Source organism: Mus musculus, chromosome 3 (genome assembly GCF_000001635.26).
Source record: "Mus musculus strain C57BL/6J chromosome 3, GRCm38.p6 C57BL/6J".
In the NCBI taxonomy this organism is placed as follows: domain Eukaryota; kingdom Metazoa; phylum Chordata; class Mammalia; order Rodentia; family Muridae; genus Mus; species Mus musculus.
Genome location: NC_000069.6, coordinates 116,509,771 through 116,529,547, shown reverse-complemented (window position 1 = coordinate 116,529,547; position 19,777 = coordinate 116,509,771). Strand labels below are relative to the sequence as shown.

The 19,777-nt window shown below is 42.4% G+C and overlaps 1 protein-coding gene and 1 pseudogene across 3 annotated transcripts in view; one reads left to right on the top strand and one right to left on the bottom strand.

The window, feature by feature from the left end:
• Positions 1-16,478, bottom strand: part of Dbt (dihydrolipoamide branched chain transacylase E2) — a 36,912-nt gene extending 20,434 nt beyond the window's left edge. Inside the window, exons 1-3 of one of the 3 annotated variants that reach the window (NM_010022.4) lie at positions 16,357-16,478; positions 9,188-9,311; positions 6,121-6,196 (exon numbers count right to left, since the gene is read on the bottom strand). In NM_010022.4, the coding sequence (NP_034152.2) occupies positions 6,121-6,196; positions 9,188-9,311; positions 16,357-16,407 (251 nt within the window). In that variant the 5' untranslated portion in view covers positions 16,408-16,478. The remainder of the gene's footprint in view (positions 1-6,120; positions 6,197-9,187; positions 9,312-16,356) is intronic. The other 2 variants (NM_001357344.1, XM_006500977.4) reach the window with 2 other exon arrangements.
• On the top strand, positions 705-2,236 carry Gm4596 (predicted gene 4596; annotated as a pseudogene).
• Positions 16,479-19,777: the final 3,299 nt, after the last annotated feature.

Sequence of the window (19,777 nt, the reverse complement as noted above, 5' to 3'; positions counted from 1 at the left end):
CAAGTCTCGCCAGCACCACCACCTGAATGTGAGCTAAACAAGGACAACAGCAGACATGCCAAAGTGGACAGGAAAACGATGAGGCCTCAACCCTACAGAACTACAGGCAGCTAAGGAATGCTGAGAGAGGAGAAGCGCTGTTCCCCAGGGAGAGTACAGTGGGTGTCCATTACCAAGTGACAAGCTCTGAAGGCATAATACAAGTAACATTATATAGACTGAGCAGGTCCTATTTATGTATCTGAAAATTATATGTATGTATGTATGAATATCCATATGTAGAATATGTAATATATATGTATATATATATATATATATATACATATATATATATATATATATATATGTACACACACAATTAATGAAAAGAAGCCATGAATTTGAAAAAGAACAGGTATATGGAGAGTTTGGAGGGAAGAAAGGGAAGGGAGAAATGATATATTATAATCTCAAATATATAAGAGATAATTAAAAAAAATAATAACCCAACACACATACAGTAGAGGACTTCAGGGTCTGTGTTCGTTCAGGGATGATGCCCCTAACCCTCATGAGGCTGGAGGCCCCAGGGAGTTTAGAAGTTTGGTTGGGTTGAGGGGTGGGGACATCTATGTGGATACAGCGGGATGGGGAGGAGGTATGGGATGTGGAACAGTCAGAGGGTGGGAAATAAAATATGGACTGTAAAAAAATAAATAAAATAGCTTCCAGTCCGACCTCCGATCAGTTTTAGTAAGAAGGTGCTGTTCCAAAGGCAAGAGGGTGGCAAGTCCACCCGGCCTAAGCAAGGGAGGCAAACCACGCCTCTTTAACCCTCCCCCTGCGGACAGATACATGGTGGCACCTGTGTCTGGCAGAGCCGGTGTGAGAAGAAGAGACAATCCTTCCCTGTCGCCAGGATAATCAAGAGTTTTGGCCGGACCTTTGAGTACACAATGGGATAGTGAGGAGCCCGGAGAAAAGCAGACTATGGCGCTGAAACTGATTAATAAGGAACTTAGTGATTTGGCCCTTGACCCTCCAGCACAGTGTCCTGCAGGTCCAGTTGGAGATGACATGTTTCATTGGCAAGCCACAATTAGGGGACCTAATGACAGCCCATATCAAGGTGGTGTATTCTTTTTGACAATTCATTTTCCTACAGACTACCCCTTCAAACCACCTAAGGTTGCATTTACAACAAGAATTTATCATCCAAATAGTAACAGTAATGGCAGCATTTGTCTTGATATTCTAAGATCACAGTGGTCTCCTGCTTTAACTATTTCCAAAGTTCTTTTATCCATTTGTTCACTGATATGTGATCCAAACCCAGATGACCCCCTAGTGCCAGAGATTGCATGGATCTATAAAACAGACAGAGATACGTACAACAGAATATCTCGGGAATGGTCTCAGAAGTATGCCGTATGATGCTACCTTACAGTCAGACTAACCTGCGTTATAGCTGGAATAAACTTTAAATTACTGTTCCTTTTTTGATTTTCTTATCCAGTTGCTCCCCTATCAGACCTCATATTTTTTAATTTTCTTTTTCGTTTACCACCCTCCATTCATTCACATGCTCATTTGAGAAGACTTAAGTTCTTTCAGCTTTGGACAATAACTGCTTTTAGAAACTGTAAAGTAGTTACACGAGATCAGTTGCCCAAGATTCGGAAATTTTTAAAAAACTGGAGCATGTGTATTATGTGGCTAATGTTTTCACTCTAACTTGGTTATGAGACTAAACCAATCCTCACTGCTCTAACATGCTGAAGAAGCCATCTGAGGGGGAGGGAGATGGATGCTCAGCTGTCACACTGAAAGAAGCAACATTGTTCTAGCAGCATCCATACTTGTTTAAACCTTCCACTGTTAGAGATTTAAGGTCACATGATATACTTTATGCTTATAATTGATGTGGCTGGAGAATTGGTATTGAATTATAGCATCAGCAGAACAGAAAATGTGATGTATTTTATGCATGTCAATAAAGGAATGGCCTGTTCTTGGTCTACAGAGAATGGAAATTGGAAGTCAAACACCCTTTGTATTCCCAAATAGGGTCTCAAAAATTTTGTAATTTTCATTTAAGTTGTTAGGAGGCTTGGAGCCATTAGTTAATCTATCTTCCAATACTGATTAATATAGCACTGAATAAATGATGCAAGTTGTCAATGGATGAGTTGTCAATGTCTAATAGCTCTCCTAGTAATTGATTTATTTTTCTTCAATAAAGGTACGCAAACCAATGGAAAAATAAATAAATAAAATAAATACTGGCTTGAAAATTGATGTGCATATGCAAGAAGTTAAGTTGTTTCCAAAGATAAACTTAAAGATAGCAACAGCACACACACATCAAAATAAAATGACAAAAAAAAAAATCTAGAAATCAGGGTAGCAATCATTCCTCTTTGTTGGAAAGGCACCTGAGATTAACACGTGCTTTTTAATCAGAAAACAAGAACTCCAAAAGGTAGAGAGATGATTTATTCCGTGAGTGAGTGGATGAAAAGACCACCCCTAAGAATATTTCCATTAGAGGCTAGAGCGGCGGCTCACTGGTTAGGAGCTCAGGCTGCCCTTGCAGAGGGCCCAGGCCTGGTTCCCCGCTCCTACATCACGTGGTTCATGGTCACCTGGAACTCCAGCTCCTGAGGTCTTTTATGACACTGATTTTGAGGGCACCTGTGCATGTGCGCGTGCATGGGCAAGTGTGTACACACACACACACACACACACACACACTAAAATTAAATCTTTAGGAATAATTAATGTCTTTTCAGAAGTAAAACAGATAAAACTAGTGACTAACACATTCACCTTTCAAGAAATACTAAGAGTCCTTCAGGCTGAAATAAAAAACACCAAATACTAACTCAAATCCACGTGAAGAAAAATTAGAAATTAAAAAATAAAGAATAATTAGAAGTAATGCTAGATAAGTTAAAAGGAGAATTCAAACAGCACACTTGGAATATCTAGCTGACATGAAAGAAAATGGTGATGAAAAAAAATTCTTAAGCACATGAAATGTCAACAAAATGGCAGACAAAATCTTACCTTGTCAGTAATTACATCAAATATATATGGTTTAAACACTACAGTCTAAAACTACAAAAAAGAGCAAGCATTAGCAGAATGGATTTGTCTAAGTGATCCAACTGTATGGCTATAATGTTCTCTCTCTCTCTCTCTCTCTCTCTCTCTCTCTCTCTCTCTCCAGGGTCCCATGGTGAATCTGAGGCTAGCCTCAAACTCAGAGTCATCCTCCTGCCTTAGCCTCCCAAGCGCTGGGATTACAAGGACAGGGCACACTAGTCTACAGATAAAATCCTATTTTTAGCATGTTCTAAGTCTAATATAACGCACATATTTTTCTTGAGTCATTTGTAAATATTAAGTGAGAGAACAAACACAGAAAGCTCTTAATAATTCCTAAAGACCTCATGGGAAACTTGTGGCATGTTTGTCACTTTAGGAAAGTTGTACCCAGGCGTGGTATGCACACTGGAGATCCTGTCACAGTTATTGTCCAAAGCTGGAAGAACTTAAGACTTCTCAGATGAGCATGTGAATGAATGGGGGGAGGTAAATGAAAAATAAAATTAAAAAAGATGAGGTCTGATAGGGGAGCAGCCGGGTAAGAAAATCAAAAAAGGAATAGTAATTTAAAGTTTATTCCAGCTATAATGCAGGCAGGAGGATCACAAATTCAAGGTCAGCCAAGCTTTGTATTGAGATGCCCCATCTCAAAAATAAAAGATAAAAAACCAAACTATTAAATTTGGAGTGAGGGAGACAGATCCTCTCTGTGTAGTGCAGGCTTACCTCAAACTTCAGGTCCTCCAGCCTCACCCTTCAAAGGAGCTGGGAAAACCTTAAGAGTCTCATAAGGAAAAAAACTTCCTCTTCTAAGAGGCTTAACTGCTTGACTATGCCTGTAAATCTACAAAATGTAATAAGATAGAAAGTAAGAAGTGTTAAAACTGGTCCTGAAGCAAAGGCACACAGTCCTTGAGAGTGTGCGACATTTTCAAGACACTGCATTTTAATCATGTGAGCGGCCACTTTGAGTTGGGACGGTCCTGACTGTTACCTGACTCTACATAAGGGCGCAGAGAGAGCAGCAGCATTCTCTGTTATCTCTGAGTATCAGGGACGTGGTGCGCACACACACATTTAGGCAACATATTCAAGCATGTTGAGTAAAAAAAAAAAAAAAGTCTAAAAGTGGGCTGGTGAGATGGCTCAGTGGGTAAGAGCACCCGACTGCTCTTCCGAAGGTCCGGAGTTCAAATCCCAGCAACCACATGGTGGCTCACAACCATTTGTAACAAGATCTGACGCCCTCTTCTGGAGTGTCTGAAGACAGCTACAGTGTACTTACATATAATAAATAAATAAATCTTTAAAAAAAAAAAAGTCTAAAAGTTTTCTTAAGGCCGGTAGTTGAGAGACGGTGGCTCCGCAGAGAACAGGTGAGCCACAGATGTGGCAGCTAACTAGTTTCCTGGCTCACCCCACAGTCACACAGCGCCAGGCAACACACCTGTAAGGAAGGCTGCTCACTAACATCCTCTGCTTACAAAGCTGAGAATGCTAAGTAGAGGAAATGACACTCGCCGGTGTCAGTCTGGGTCTTTAAGGAGTATTTGAGCCCCCAGCAGTGGCACATAATGAGTAACCCAGCACTGAGGTCACAGGAGGCTGAGGCAGAAGGATGACAAGTTTGGGGCTAGCTTGGGCTATAGTGCAAAATCCTATACTGAAGAGAAAAAAATAAAAAAACTACGGTGGGGGAGAAATCTATTATGCATCATAACTGCCATTTCTAAACTCCTTTAAAACTCAGTGCAGTGCCAAGAGGCATCTTTTCCCATAAGATGAAAGACACAAAAGGATGGAGAATGTCAAAGGCAGTAGAGGGTTTCTGCCTTTTATATCAAGCATATATGTATGTATGTATGTGTGTATGTGTGTATGTATGTATGTATGCATGTACATATGCATGCATGCATGCATCTATGTATCCATCTATATTATATAATTTTTTAAAGTTTTTGTTTTAATGATGGGGGACATGTAAGTATGAGGGCACTTGTGTAGTTTCCAGTTGAGGCCAGAGGCAGAAGATCTCCCTAGAGGTGAAGTTACAGGCAGTTGTGAGCTACCAAATGCAGTTGCTGGGAACTGAACTCAGGACCTCTGGAAGAGCAGCCCACGCTCCCATCCACTGAGCCATTTCTCCAGTCCTACATTTTTAGGTTTTCAGGAGAATTTTTTGATTTGTGTCTTTCAAGTAAATTCATCTTTAAGCCTAGAGGCAATGCATTCCTTGCTAGGTAGCATAGATCAAGCCAAGTTCATTATAGAGAGTTAGACGACAAGATCATTTTAAAACATTGGGAAGGAAAATTCACATATTAGATTCTTCCAAGTAGGCTGGGCATAACTCGGAGGTTTGTAGGGACAGCGCACTGGATCTGATTGTCGTGCTGTCCTGGTTTTTATCAGTTTATCATCTCTCAGAAATCATCTCTTTTTTAGCTGAAGTAAAGAACAGACAGTTAAACCAGGCATGGTGGCACACACCTTTAATCCCAGCACTTGGAAGGCAGAGGCAGGCGGATTTCTGAGTTTGAGGTCAGCCTGGTCTACAAAGTGAGTTCCAGGACAGCCAGGACTATACAGAGAAACCCTGTCTCGAAAAAACAAAAAACAAAAAACAAAACAAAAACAAAAAATAGACAGTTAAGGGGGTTTTGGTTTGTTTTTGTTTTAAAGAGAAAGAAACAAGGAGTGGAGAGATGGCTCAGCCATCACCGGCACAGAGTTCAATTCCCAGCAACCATATGGTAGCTCACAACCATCCGTAACTCCTGTCCCACAGGATCCAGCACCCTTCTCTGGCCTCCACAGGCCCTGCATGCACATGGTGCACAGACATACATGCAGGCAAAACACACATACATAAAATAAAGTAACAGTTATTAATAAATCACATGGAAGAAAGTTTTGTGGAATGACTTCTGCTACCAGCATATTAGCAAAGAAGTTTCTCAATTTGAGTCTTACTTTTTGTACATTCAGTTCATTTTCCATTGACGTAGAATTACTTTGAGACTAACTTACCATTCTTTAATAGTTACTTCTCGAATTCCTTCTCCGATGTCGGAGAGTTTGAACTGAACAACCTGTCCCTGGAGCACTTCAAAAACAAATGGGAAAAGATCTCATTAAATATGTATTATCAATAGATGCTTTTATCTCTAAAATTAGAATTTGTTCTCAAGCAGAGGTGGAAACTGTTCCATCCTATAGACAACGAAACCAACCAATCAACAACAACAACAAAAAACATTGCAGCATTTTATAACTTTAAAAATCATAAACACTAAGGGTTTACAAAAATTACTTCAAGACACAGACCCACTGCCACAGGACTTATGCTTTCCAACTTCCCAATTAATGTTCTTTGATAAGGTCATAGATGTCTCTCCTGAGAAGTTCCTGACTGTTTGAAACAGTACAAAAAACTTACTGTAGTTTGTTCTCTCGAGACAGGGCCTCACTATGTAGCCCTGGCTGCCCTGGAACTCCATATATAGGCCAGGGTGGTCTCGAACTCAGAGATCTGCCTGCCTCTGCCTCCCACATGCTGGGATTATAGGCGTGTACTACTACTATGCCTAAATAGTTCTAATACATTCAAATCATGCTCTGCCAAATTATCCCTAGGGTTTTTCTTTCCTCTCTTCATTAAGCAGAGTAAAAGAAACTTTAAAGGATGGTGAGTGACCACGACAGCAGGTACTTTAACACATACCCTACTGTGATTAACCTGACCAGGGTAAAGACCTCTTATTTGTGTACTGATGTGTTTCTAGGGTAGTGCCCGGCACAAAACACTTCCTCAATAAATGCTCACAACAAAGTGAGTTCCAGGACAGCCAGAGTCACACATTCAATTCCTATCTTAAAAACAAACAAACAAACAAAGGCTGGCGAGATGGCTTCAGAGTTTAAGAGCACTGACTACTCTTCTGAAGTTCCTGAGTTCAAATCACAGCAACCATATGGTGGCTCACAACCATCTGTAATGAGATCAGATGCCCTCTTCTGGTGTGTCTGAAGACAGCTACAGTGTACTTATTTATACTAATAAATAAATCTTTGGATCTGAGCGAGCAGGGTTGACCAGAGCCAGCAGAGGTCCTAAATTCAATTCCCAACAACCACATGAAGGCTCACAACCATCTGTACAGCTACAGTGTACTCATATACATAAAATAAATTAATTAATAAATCTTTAAGCAAGCAAACAAACAAACGAACAAACAGGAGCCCATAAAACCTGCAATTGATAAACACAGAGACCTAAAGCTCATGAGAAGTGGTTAAAGGACAAAGCGGGAAGTTGCTGTCCCCCCTGAAGGGCCCCTACTTTCTCCAGGAAGTACCAAGTGATCATCAGGGTTAGAAAATGCAAGTCTTTGCTAGAATAGAGCAAGCTTAGTGGAAGAAGAGTTCCGTCCATGTGTGGGGCCCTGGGTTTTATCTTCAACACCCACTACACACCACCACACACACATATCATACACATGAACACCACACACACACAAAAGTATCTTGTGTTCACCTGAAGTCATTGTTGTTTCCAAGGCTTGCTGCCTCCGTCTGCTAACCTAGGCCTGGTCCTGGAAGCTTTCAGCCTCTGTACAATCTTATCCAAGCCTAGAATGTTTTCAGCCTCTGCGACTTACTGCTAAATAAGCTCACCCTTTCCCGTTCTTTCTGATCTGTGGCTCGCTGGTTCACTCCCCTGTTCTGACTCACACTCCTCTCCAACCTCACTGATTGAATCTGGCTTCCCTCTCAGCCTTTTCTGAATGGCTCTGCTTGGCTTCATACTAACCTTGGCAATCTGTTCTAATCTTCTGGCTCCTTCTCATTCTCTGGCTCGTTCTGTCTTTACCCGTGTCTAGCTTGTTCTTTCTGTATCCTGTCTCTGTAAGACTGTCCCAGTAAAACTGCCTCCATTCTCCTGTTTTCTTTTTCTCTCTTCTCGGTGGTGCTCCCTTAAGTAGCCTCTTTTTCCTCTTCTCATAGAGTTGGGCATATCCTATTCTGTCAAATCTTTCTATGATTCATTACTTTAACAGCCACTCAATTAGACAACACCTTCAAATATGGGTGCTTCCTTCAAGACTTACCTTCATTGTTTGGGATTAAAGGTGTATACTAAGAGTGTGTCTGTAATCTAGCCAGAGGGATTAAAAGGTGTGTGCCAAGCACAACTAGAAACAGTTTTTTCAATAAACAACACAATCTTGGGTATAATGAAATAGCCTGCTATACATACACACATGCACACAAACACACACATTCCACCCATACAATTACCAAAATAAATTACTATACATATTGAAAATGCGGTGCTAAGGATAACACACATATATAGTATACAAATTTGTGTGCATATATAATAGACACAAATCTCTTCAGAAACAACGATAAATGTAGAGTTTAAATGTCTGTGACCACTGAAGGTGGCATATAAAAACATGGAAAGTTGGGCAGGATCTGCCTAGAGTTTCTGCTTCTCACTGTCAGCACACAGGAAGGCCCTGGACCTGCCGAATGTGTAAGTAAAAAATGAAGTCGAGGGTCTCTGTCAGGGTTCTGAAAAGACGAGCAGAAAAAAAGCTCTTATGTCTTTGCCAAATCTAATACTTGAGGCCTTGAGTTATTTACAGAGGCTGAGTAGCTGGGAGAAAGGCAAGCAGATAAAAGGCAGGGAACTCAGTACTCGGGCAGAACTCAGTCAGGGTGATTACGTCCTGCCTTCCTAGCAGCAGACGGTTGCACCTCTCCAACAGCATGATTGTGCACAAGGACATACAGGTGATTCTATTAAGTCAACAATTGACCTTAACTCAGGAGGTCACATCATTCTAGGTGCTAATGATTACACCTAGAAAATCAGAGAATAAACAACAGATGACCGGGTATAACCCAGTCTCAACTGTAAAAAGACACAAGCATTGTGGGAAACTATGGAGCGGAGTGGGACAGGAAACAGGAAATGGATAGAGGTGGGAAGAGCAATGCTAGAAATTCGGGGTCAACTGTTTTACTTGGGTGAAGTCTTCTGTTACTAAGAAAGAGAATGGGAAAGAGAAGGCCACTATTGACTCACCGGCCGCTGTTCTCAGGGAGTGACGTGGCTGACTGTACTTGAACAATGGATAACCCACAGAGCACACACATTTTGGCTTCAAAACACGGGCGCTATTAAATGTCTGAAAATAGCGAACACAGGTCTACCAGAGAGAAAAGAAAACAAAAAAGAATTTATAAATCTTCAGAGGTGGGGAGTGAAGGTTATTGACAGAGTGGGTGTCCCATATGCAGAAAGCTGAGGGTTTACTGGCCTCCCTCACCAAATAAAAGTATACACTATTTTAATGTCCGTTTAAGTGCACTCTGAAATTCGTTTAGTTCTGTTTTAGGCTGATGCTCCGGTCCATAAGGAGTTATCTAGGCAAATCCAGAACACAGCAGGAATGAGCACAGATTCAGCAGCAGGAACGATCAAAGCTGATAAAACAACTGATGATTTTCCAAATTACTTCTGACCCAGTAACCCAAAGAACTCAAACTCCTAGAGGAACCATAGGCTTAAGTCATATTACTACTCCCACAGAGTCACACTAAGTTCACACGCTTAAAACCATTGACCTAAATTCCTTCCGCATCAGTGGGTAGACATGCTTAGGTCATTCCACTTTCTGAAATAATGCTACGAAGGAAACCTGGGACTGCAGATGTAGATCAGTTCCAGCTGGGTTCCAGTTCCCAGCATTCTGGAAAAACAGCCAGTGCTCTTAACTACAGAACTTACATTAATTTATAGATGACCCTGTTAACTATTTTTAAAATGCTTTAGTATGAGTCCAAACATGTTAGACCAAAATACACTCAACTTGATATATCAAAACCTAAATGTCTTTATAATTTATTCTTAAAGTTACCCTTTCAATGTTCTTAATATCCAATAACTATACCTTTTAAACATAAACAACAATGGTTTCTAGCCTCCCTGGTTTTGAGAATACTGGTAGGTCTTTAAAGCTTCCATTTATTTATATTTTTCCTAGAGAACATCACAGTAGTTGTGTACATTAGCTATTTGGGCAACAGGTCTCCCTGTGCTGCCCAGGTTAACCTTGAACACTGTTGCTCAAGTGGTCTTCTTGCCCCAGTCTCTCAGACAACTGGGACCACAGGTGCATGCCAACACACTTGATTTTACAAGTCATATTTTAATATGTATTTATAAATAAGGATTTTATTCCCTATTCTAAAAGCAACTAGAATAAAATTAAAAGACTGATGACAGAATATATTTAAATTCTTAATTTGAAAAAATTATTTGTTTTATTTTATGTGTATTAGTGGTTTGCTTGCATGCATGTCTGTGTACCACATGTATGCCCGGCACCTGTGGAGGACAGAGGAGGGAGCTGGATGCCCCGGACTGGAGTTAAGGATGATCGTGAGCTACTGTGTGGGTGCTTGGAACCAAACTCAGGCCCTCCGCAAGAGCAGGAAGTGCTCTTAACTGTTGAGCCATCTGTCCAGCTCCTAGATTTAAATTACTGCGTGGCAGTTATTTCTGAAGGCAAAGAGAAACTGACAGTTGTTTTCTGAAATTATGTATCTCGTCTTTACCTTCAAGAGTCGTCCTAAATCATCTCTTTCCTCCCAGGTGTGTGTGCACACATGCATGTTTGCATGTTCTCGTTTTCATGGCTGCACATATGTGCATGTGCAGAGGGAGGCCCCAGGTTGACACTATCTTCTCAAGGGCAGTCCATCTTACATACTTTAGCGGAGACGCTCACTGAACCCAGAGAACTAACTCAGTTAGTGTGGCTAGCCATCTTGCTCTGGGGATTTCCTGTTTCTGCCTCCCACAGGCAGCCTCCCGTGTCCACCTGGAAACTCACTTTTTTTTTTCTTTTCTTTTCTTTTCTTTTTTTTCCCGAGACAGGGTTTCTCTGTATAGCCCTGGCTGTCCTGGAACTCACTTTGTAGACCAGGCTGGCCTCGAACTCAAAAATCCGCCTGCCTCTGCCTCCCGAGTGCTGGGATTAAAGGCGTGCGCCACCACACCCGGCTGGAAACTCACTTTTATAAGACCTCTATTTGCATTCTTTATTATTGTACCTGTGTGTGACTGTAGGTCTCTCTGTGTGTGTGTCTATGGCGAGTGTGTAATGTGACTGCATACATGTGGAAGGCAGAGAATAACTCTCAGGAGTCAGGTCTCTCCTTCCATCTTGTTTTAAGGCAGGTCTCTTGTTGTTTCAGCCTAGCTGCAGAATCCAGGCTAGCTCCCCAGCAAGCTTCAGGGCCATTCTCCTGGCTCTGCCTCCCATCTGGCCATGGGATTGCTGGGTTTACAAATGTGCATGATTAGATCCAGCTTTGACATGGGTTCCAAAGATGTCACTCAGGTCCTCAGGGCAGTGCAGCAAGTGCCTTTCCCCGATGAGTCATCTCTCCAGGCTCTAATGCCTATATTTAATTCGTATTAAGAGTAACGTTTAGGAGCCACAAAACCTTACGTCATTTAACAGTTGACAACTTAAAGCTGAGTGGATATTGACAGGACTTTTTTTCCCCACACACCCTGTTTTGCTTGCCCATTTTTTTCTTCTTCAACGTCCTCAACCCTGGCTCTTGGTCAACAAAAAAGAAGTAACCACCTCTGCTTCTTCAGCTATAAAACGTAGAGGTGCTTAATGAAAATTATGATTTAATATTTCAGCTTTAAAACTTTTGAAGAAGCCGGGCGTGGTGGCGCTCGCCTTTAATCCCAGTACTTGGGAGGCAGAGGCGGGCGGATTTCTGAGTTCGAGGCCAGCCTGGTCTACAAAGTGAGTTCCAGGATAGCCAGAGCTACACAGAGAAACCCTGTCTCAAAAAAAACAAAAAAAAAAAAAAAACAAAAAACAAAAAAAAAAACTTTTGAAGAAGCCGGGCGTGGTGGCGCTCGCCTTTAATCCCAGCACTTGGGAGGCAGAGGCGGGCGGATTTCTGAGTTCAAGGACAGCCTGGTCTACAAAGTGAGTTCCAGGACAGCCAGGGCTATACAGAGAAACCCTGTCTCGAAAAACAAACAAACAAACAAACAACTTTTGAAGACAATTAGCCTCCAGAAGGTTCTCCCTTCAATAACACAGCTCTTACTGAGGAATTACTAATAGACTGGGGGTCACAAACTACCCAATTGAAAATGCACCGAGTGTTTGCATACCATGTACCAGGTACTTGAAGCTTTCACATACATTCCCTTGTCTCCAGCTCGCATTATCTACTGGAAGATGTACGTGATCACCCTCACATGAGAAGTTCACAGAGGAGGAGAAGTCACTTGTTCCAGGCCACGCTGGGATTAAGGGGCAAAACTAGGCTCCGAAGCCGAGTAAACTTGACTTCAAAACTCAGGTTCCTCCTGACATGTCACACTGACAAGAGAAAGAGTCCTTTCTTTCCAAGCTATAATCTAGGAGAAACAATTCTTTCTTTCCTTCTTTCTTTCTCTCTCTCTCTTTCTCTTTCTCTCTCTCTCTCTCTTTCTCCCTTTCTCCCAAGCATGGTCATGAGTGCTCTTATTATTTACAATAAGAAATTATAGGCCAAAAAACTAGCTGTGGGGGGAGGCATTTAAGTAGTGGAGGAGGCTTAGCTCGACCTTGGAGATTTAAATTCGGCCTGGAACACTGAGCATGAATAAGGAGCAGATGGACACTTCTAAGGCACAGGAAATGATGTAAACACAAAGATTGCAACAGGAATTTGATCGAGCAGTGAGTAGCTTGATTTGGCTTAATCGGATCTGCAAAGGACAACTCAAGGTGGTGACTAGTATCTGAATGGTAGGAGAAGGAGAGGGATATATGCATTGGAGGGTGGGGGTCACAGTGGAGACAGAGTGAGGAAACAGTTTGCTACTAGCTCATAGGACAGGCTACTATAGGTAAAGAAAGAGGCCGAGGCAGGATTGGAGTTGTTGACACAGAAACACGAGTTCCTGAATGACCAAATCAACAGGGACTGAGAAAGGGCAACTGAGTTACAATGAGTATTACGAAAATAAAAGCAACTGGATGGCTTTGATAAGAAAGAGAGGAGAGATTTAAAAGTTAGCAAAAGTGAAGAGATTAAAAGACAATACAAAGGAGGAAAAATAAAATTTTAAGCCAGAGAAGGCATGTCTCCCACCCCCATACTATCATGCTAGTTAAAAGTGGAAGCCAGGTGGTGGTGGCTTCTTTTAATCCTGGGAGTCGGAAGGCAGAGGCAGGCAGATTTTTGTGAATTCAAGGTCAACCTAGTCTACAAAGGGAGTTCCAAGACAACCAAGGTTCTACAGAGAAACTATCTCAAAAACCAAACTCAAACAACAAACAGAAAAAGTAAAACAAAAGGACTCTTTTTCTGTGTCCTCAGCAAGCATTTATGGGCACTCACGGTGTATGGGGCGCTGTGGCCACATCCAGAAGGAAACACGTGTGATCCCTGCCCGAAAGCAATGTCCAGCAGAATGAAAGATAAAGCGAAGTACACAGGCCATTAACACAGCCACCGTGGGGTGTTCTAAGAGAAGCTGGCTGGAGAGTTAGCTTGGAGTAAGACTGGAGGCTGAGTGGGAGTAACGCAGGAGAGGAGCAGGGCTGCAGATGAGGCAAGAGTCTCCAAGGCAGAGGAAATATATGAGCAAAGGTCTGGAATCAAGAAAGCAGTGTGTACTAGGGTAATTGTTCCGTAGAGTTCTCTGTGCAGCCAGCGGGGGCACTCAGAGCTGGGGCTGGAGTGAGTGTGTGTGTGTGTGTGTGTGTGTGTGTGTGTAGAATGCTACTTTTACTCTAATACTTTTTTTTTCATTGATGTCTATAACTAATGCCCAGTAAAGTGGTTTAAATAATAATAAAACCAATTATTTTCAAGATAAAGATACGGTACTCACAAAGGCAGACATCGTAGAATGTGGTCTCATAAGTCAAATTTAAGAATGGATGTGTAAAAGAGGAACAATGAAGGATGTGGCAAGGAAAATCAAAAGTGTGTGATAAGAGGTAATAACCTGTAGAATAAGCAGGTTTTCAATAAAGAATGATACTTGAGAGGTTGGAGAAGCCACATCATAAATTTCCTCAATCAAGTGGCTTGGGGGCATTTTTTAAAAAGATGAGTCTTAAACAAGAACATGGCATAATCTAATGTGTGCCTCATTTTATAAGATCCTTTTGGCTGGCCTATGGGAAATGAACTACAAAAGAGGCTGATCAGAGGCAAGAGGCCCAGTTAGGAAAGACTAAGACATCTGTAATTAAGAGCAAGGTGGTAAATACTAGCTACATTTCTTCAGAGTTGGAAGGTAGAGTCAAGAGAAACAGGTTTGAGGGGTCTATTGTGGAGCCTGGAGTCTGCATCCCTGAGGCACTGTGGTGCACGGTGAGATGGCCAAAGGCTAGCTTTTCCAACTCCCCTGTGCTCGTAGCTAGGGAACTGTGTTCTAGCTGGTTATGTCAGCCTGGTAATATCCCTTCCTCCATCCTGACTTAAATGCCCAGTGAGTTGCTGCAGCTCCCGGATGGCTGTATGGAAAAGGTCAACTGCCCTGATGAACTGTCAGCCGTCATAGTGACAGTCACACATGTCACCTGTAGTCTATAGGCATAGATGGTGTCTTGTTCATTCACTGGATTTGTGTTACCTGCAGTTGAGAAAACACCTCATATTGTGCAACGGGAGATCTCTTGGACAGCTAGGGAAGACTAGAGAACGCCAGGGAACCATTAGCACAACTGGTGACTATATGCAAAGACGTGGGAGAGATAATGCAGGAAGTTGGAAAAGCGCAGAGGGCCAAAGCCAGGGCTTCTTTTTTTATTTTTTTTTTTTTTTAGTAGTCATCCATCACTTTATGACAGGTCTGTGTGAAATCTATTCACTATTAGATGAGCTAGTCTATGGACTCACCTTATGCTTACACAAACCAAATGGCTTAACTTATTGCCCACGTAAGCTCTATGCTAGCTCTTATACTACAAACCTGTCCAGCATGTCACTGTACTAAACACTGTGGGCACCCGTCACACCATTCTGTCTGTGTGTCCACACACATCAAACGATGGAAAAGGTCATAGGAAGTTGGCAGGTCTGTCGAGAGCCTATGGGAGCACTGTTGACGGAAGTCTTTGCGTGGTATTTAGAAGCTGGAAAGGAAAAGAGGGCAGTGGAATAGAGCAACTGAAGAGGAATATTGGTCAACTAGTGTCTCAGAATCCAAGAGTGGAGAGCTCTCGAAAGAAGAGTTGCCCATAATACCTACTAAGGTGCTGCTGACAAGAGTACCCTTCTGCTGCCTAGTTCCTACTTCTCTTCAGTCTCCGTACGCACTCACTAGTCCCCAGGAATTCCTCTCTGTACCCCCACTCCTCCATAGGTGTCCACCCTCAAGTGTCACAGGAGCTTTGAGCACTTGTTCCATAATAGCACGTCTTTCTAAAACCGTGGCTTTCTGTCTTTCCTTGCCTCCCTCTCTCCTATTCTCCTGTTCTAGGCTACAATGTTAGGAGGGAAAGGATGGTGGCTGGCTGTGTTATAGAAATATGCCCAGTGCCCAATACACACAGCAGGCTGGGAAGAAGGTTTGGAGAGATCAGGAGGCCAGCACTAAAGGAACATCTAGGGAAATGGGTAAAGTCTACGGTATCCAAAAAGTTATGTAATTAGGAAGAAACTAGATATGTAGTGGGATACATCTACGGTTGTTGCTAAAAGCTTGTGAGTGAGGGGGAACTGCAAATGGGGGTGGTAAATCGATGATTAAAAAGTTGGAACGACTGTGGACCAAGGGGAGAAGTGCAGCCCCGAGTGAATCAAGCTAGAGGCTTTTCTCTTCTCAGGTTAATAGTGCCAGCGTATGGCGCGCAGTGGGCTCTCAACAAATCTCGAAAGAACATAGCTGTGTCTGCAGTGCTTATCACAATGCCTGACATCTAGAAAGTACTCAAGCAAAGTTAAGCAGGTCAAAGGCCAGGATGTGGGTACGGTTGGGAAGAAAGCTAGTCGCCCAAAGCTAATCGTCAGAGAATCGCGCCCCGGGACGGGAAAGGAGTGAGTTTCCAGGCTCACTGGCACGCCACCTTCGCTGCCCTTCTGATTTGCATGCATCCTTCCATCACTTGCTCACAAGACGCGAGGCACTCGGAGAAGAAAGCAACACACAACTCCGGATAACATCTACTAAATCGATCCTTCCCAACCTTAGACCCATCCAACCCTGCTTACCAGTCTGACAGCGTTCTGGCTCCAGGTCCTCAGTACACGCGCTGCAGCCATTTTACTCCGGAAATAGCCACCAGCACACAGCTGGGAAAGACGCCTCCTCCAGGCGACCAATCCCCAGACCCGAGACGCACCTCCCTGAGCGGCCAATAGGAGAGAAGGAACGAGCCTCCCACCGGGCAGCCAACCAGGGCGAGGGGCGGGGCCGACTGAAGCCCCCCCCCCTCCCCCTTGAGAGGTGTAAAAGAATTGAGGGAGGGAGAAGGTAGACTTGGGGAGGACGACAGCTTAAAAATCCAGGACTTGGGTTGTTAAGTAGACGCGCATCAACAATCCATCTTTTTAGCTCAGATAATGGAGAGAAATCACGTTTAGGGGCTGCAGAAACTTGGGTTCAGTCTCCAGCACTCAATCAGGTAGGTCATAACAGCCTACAACTCTAGTTCCAAGGGATCCGACGCCCTCTTCTGGCCGTCTCGGGGCACCTGCATCCATGTGCTGTACATGCAAACAGTTGTGCACCCACACATACATAGATAATTTTTTAAAAAAGAATATGTTAAGGGCACACAAGAAGGGTCACTAATTGAAAACCTGAGGGGTCAGTAGCAAATTGTCTTTTCTGGTATTGTGCTGTAACTACATTAAGGGCAGAAAAAATAAGATGTTTCTATGTTTCATAGCAAGACTCTGATGCGCGACTTTTTCATAAGTCCATACAGGAACACTTCTCCATGATTAGGAATTCCTCTTTCCTGTATAGTGTCCTTGAGGTTGCTGAAATTGACTTCTCGTGTCTAAAATAAACATGTCATCACTTTGTCTTTGAGTCTTAGAAAATGTGGTCAGATGCATCATTAAGAAATGAGTCACAAACGTATAACCCTGAATTGCTTTGCCCCTTGAAGAAATGTCAAATTGAGCTCAAGTGGAACTGCTAAAGGAAACATCAGAAACCCAGCACTGTGAGGGTGACATGGGTAGGGCAGGCAGAGATGTCGCATTGTGAATGGAAGGCCAGTCACCCTGAGCTATGTGGTGAGACTCATTCTTAAACAAAATGAAACAAAGCCAGAGGGAGAGAATGAGAGAGAGGGAACTTTCTTTAATAGGTGGTATATAAATGCATACATTGTATATATGTTCAGTAAATTCAACGGTTCTTTCTTCTTAGAGAGAATAAAAATCTGCATCAATGTCTAAGGCGTTAGAGAGAATGAAACAAAACAGAAGGAAGCAGGGGCCAATAGAAACTCTCAGCACTGGAAAGTCGGTGGTTGTGAAACAAAAATCTCAGGTTTTTCACAAGTTGTTTAACTTTACACAGATGTACTATTGTGTAATGCACATTCATCTACTGTAGGCAGTAAATATAAATCATTGCCTTTATCAGAAAATCTGCAATAGACAGATGAGGTGACGAAAGTGTTTGATCCCAGAAGACAGTGGATCTTTGTGAATTTGAAGCCAGCCAGATCAACAAAGTGAATTCCAGTATAGCCAGGGCTGTTAGAGAAACCCTGTCTTAACAGCACCTCCCAAAATCGCAATAATCAAAAGAACTTGATTTTTAAAAACTTTTCCCATTATTTTGTTTGTTTTGTTTTGTTTTGTTTTGTTTTGTTTGAGACAAGGTTTCTCTGTGTAGTCCTGGCTGTCCTGGAACTCACTCTGTAGACCAGGCTGGCCTCCAACTCAGAAATCTGCTTGCCTCTGCCTCCTGAGTGCTGGGATTAAAGGCTTGCACCGCCACTGCCAGGCCCCATTAAACTTTTTATAGGTGCATTGAATAGACTTAGTAATCTTATATGTTCTTGCTTGTATAATGAGGGAAGGGAGTTAGTTGTTCCTAGGGCTCTTGAAAGATACTATGTAACTTTCTTCCATTCAGGCTTCTCTCGATTCTATCTTATTTTCAGGAAACAAACTAGTTTATCATCCTACGTCAGTAGATCCTGATTCCATATATGATTGTGTTCTTATCTTTGTTTGTAGCCGGGTTTTGGAACCTATTCACTAGATCTGAATGGGGCATTGCTACTAGCGCTACTAGCGCCAAGTGATGCAATTCTTGACTAGCCAACCGTGTTTTTGGTTAGTAAAACTAAGAGGGAGGGAAGGACCCAGAGAAGAAAGGGAGGCACCCAAGGAGGAAGGGAGGGGGACAGACAGAGACAGACAGACAGAGACAGAGACAGACACTGTAAAATGAACCTAGAGTCTTGCATAAGCTAAGCAAGCCGTCTATAACCACTGAGCATCATTGCCAGCTCTCTGCTTCTTTATCTACTAGTTTTGAGACAGGATCTCGATTAGCTGTCTGGGTGGCCTTGAAGTCATGATTATGCTTCTATTCCCCCAGCCTGCTTAGTATCTGGGATTACAGGCCCGAACCACCAAGCCTAGCTTAAAAATGGAATTTTGAGACAGCTAATGTTTATCTTCAATTTTAACTTAGGCGATGTTAGATTGCTTTGCAATGTGCTTGTACAAAATAACTTGTCTAGCAGCTGAGAGTGGGACTATTCTTTGTTTCTCATTTGACAGCCTTAGAAGTAATAGGTATTTACCTATTCAATGGCATTATGGTGTTAAAGTTTCTTAATTATTAGTAAAGTTAAACAGGTTTCACGTGTTTATTGGTTCTGAGATGCCGCCCCCCCTTCCCCCTCCCAGTCTGTGTAGTTCTGGCCTGGAACTGGTATGTACTCCAAGCTCCTACAGCTCTATCTGCCTTTGTTGATTGAAGAGATGTGCCACCCACACCAACCCTGGATATTGATTCTTCAAACGCTTCCTTCATGTACTTTTAACTGTTTCCTCTCTGTTGTGTGCATTCATTTTTCATTGTTTTCTTATTGATTCTTCTTTTGGGGGTCAGGGTTTTACATAGCACCCCCATTTTGAATACATACAATTGTGGCCAAAAACCAAACCAAACCAAAACCCAAACAAGCAGACCTGTTGAGCTTGCTAGGCAGACTCTACCAACTGAGCTACACACCAGCCTTCTTGTTGACTTTTCTTGTTGACTTGAGTGGGAGCTCTCTAAACTATGCAGTAACTTCTACAAAAATGAGATTCCCTGCTGTTCTTTGGTTTGACAATTTCCAGTTCTCATACACACAATAACCAGAAAGTTCTAACTTCACTGATCTTGTGAGGCTTTTGATGTTAATTTTTTTTTTTAATGACATAGGCGTTATTTCTGCTTTGGGACTGTTTTAAGTAATACTGCTTTTGAAACTTTAGACAAAACCTTTTGTGAAGACACATTTTCTTTCTTTCTGTCTGTCTGTCTGTCTGTTTTTTGGTCTTTCTGTCTTTCTTCCAACCTGAGAAGAATTCCTGGGGAAATCCCAGTTCTGAGTGTCTCTGTTGCCTATACTCACTCCTTCAATGCAGGTTACAATATCACTTACAG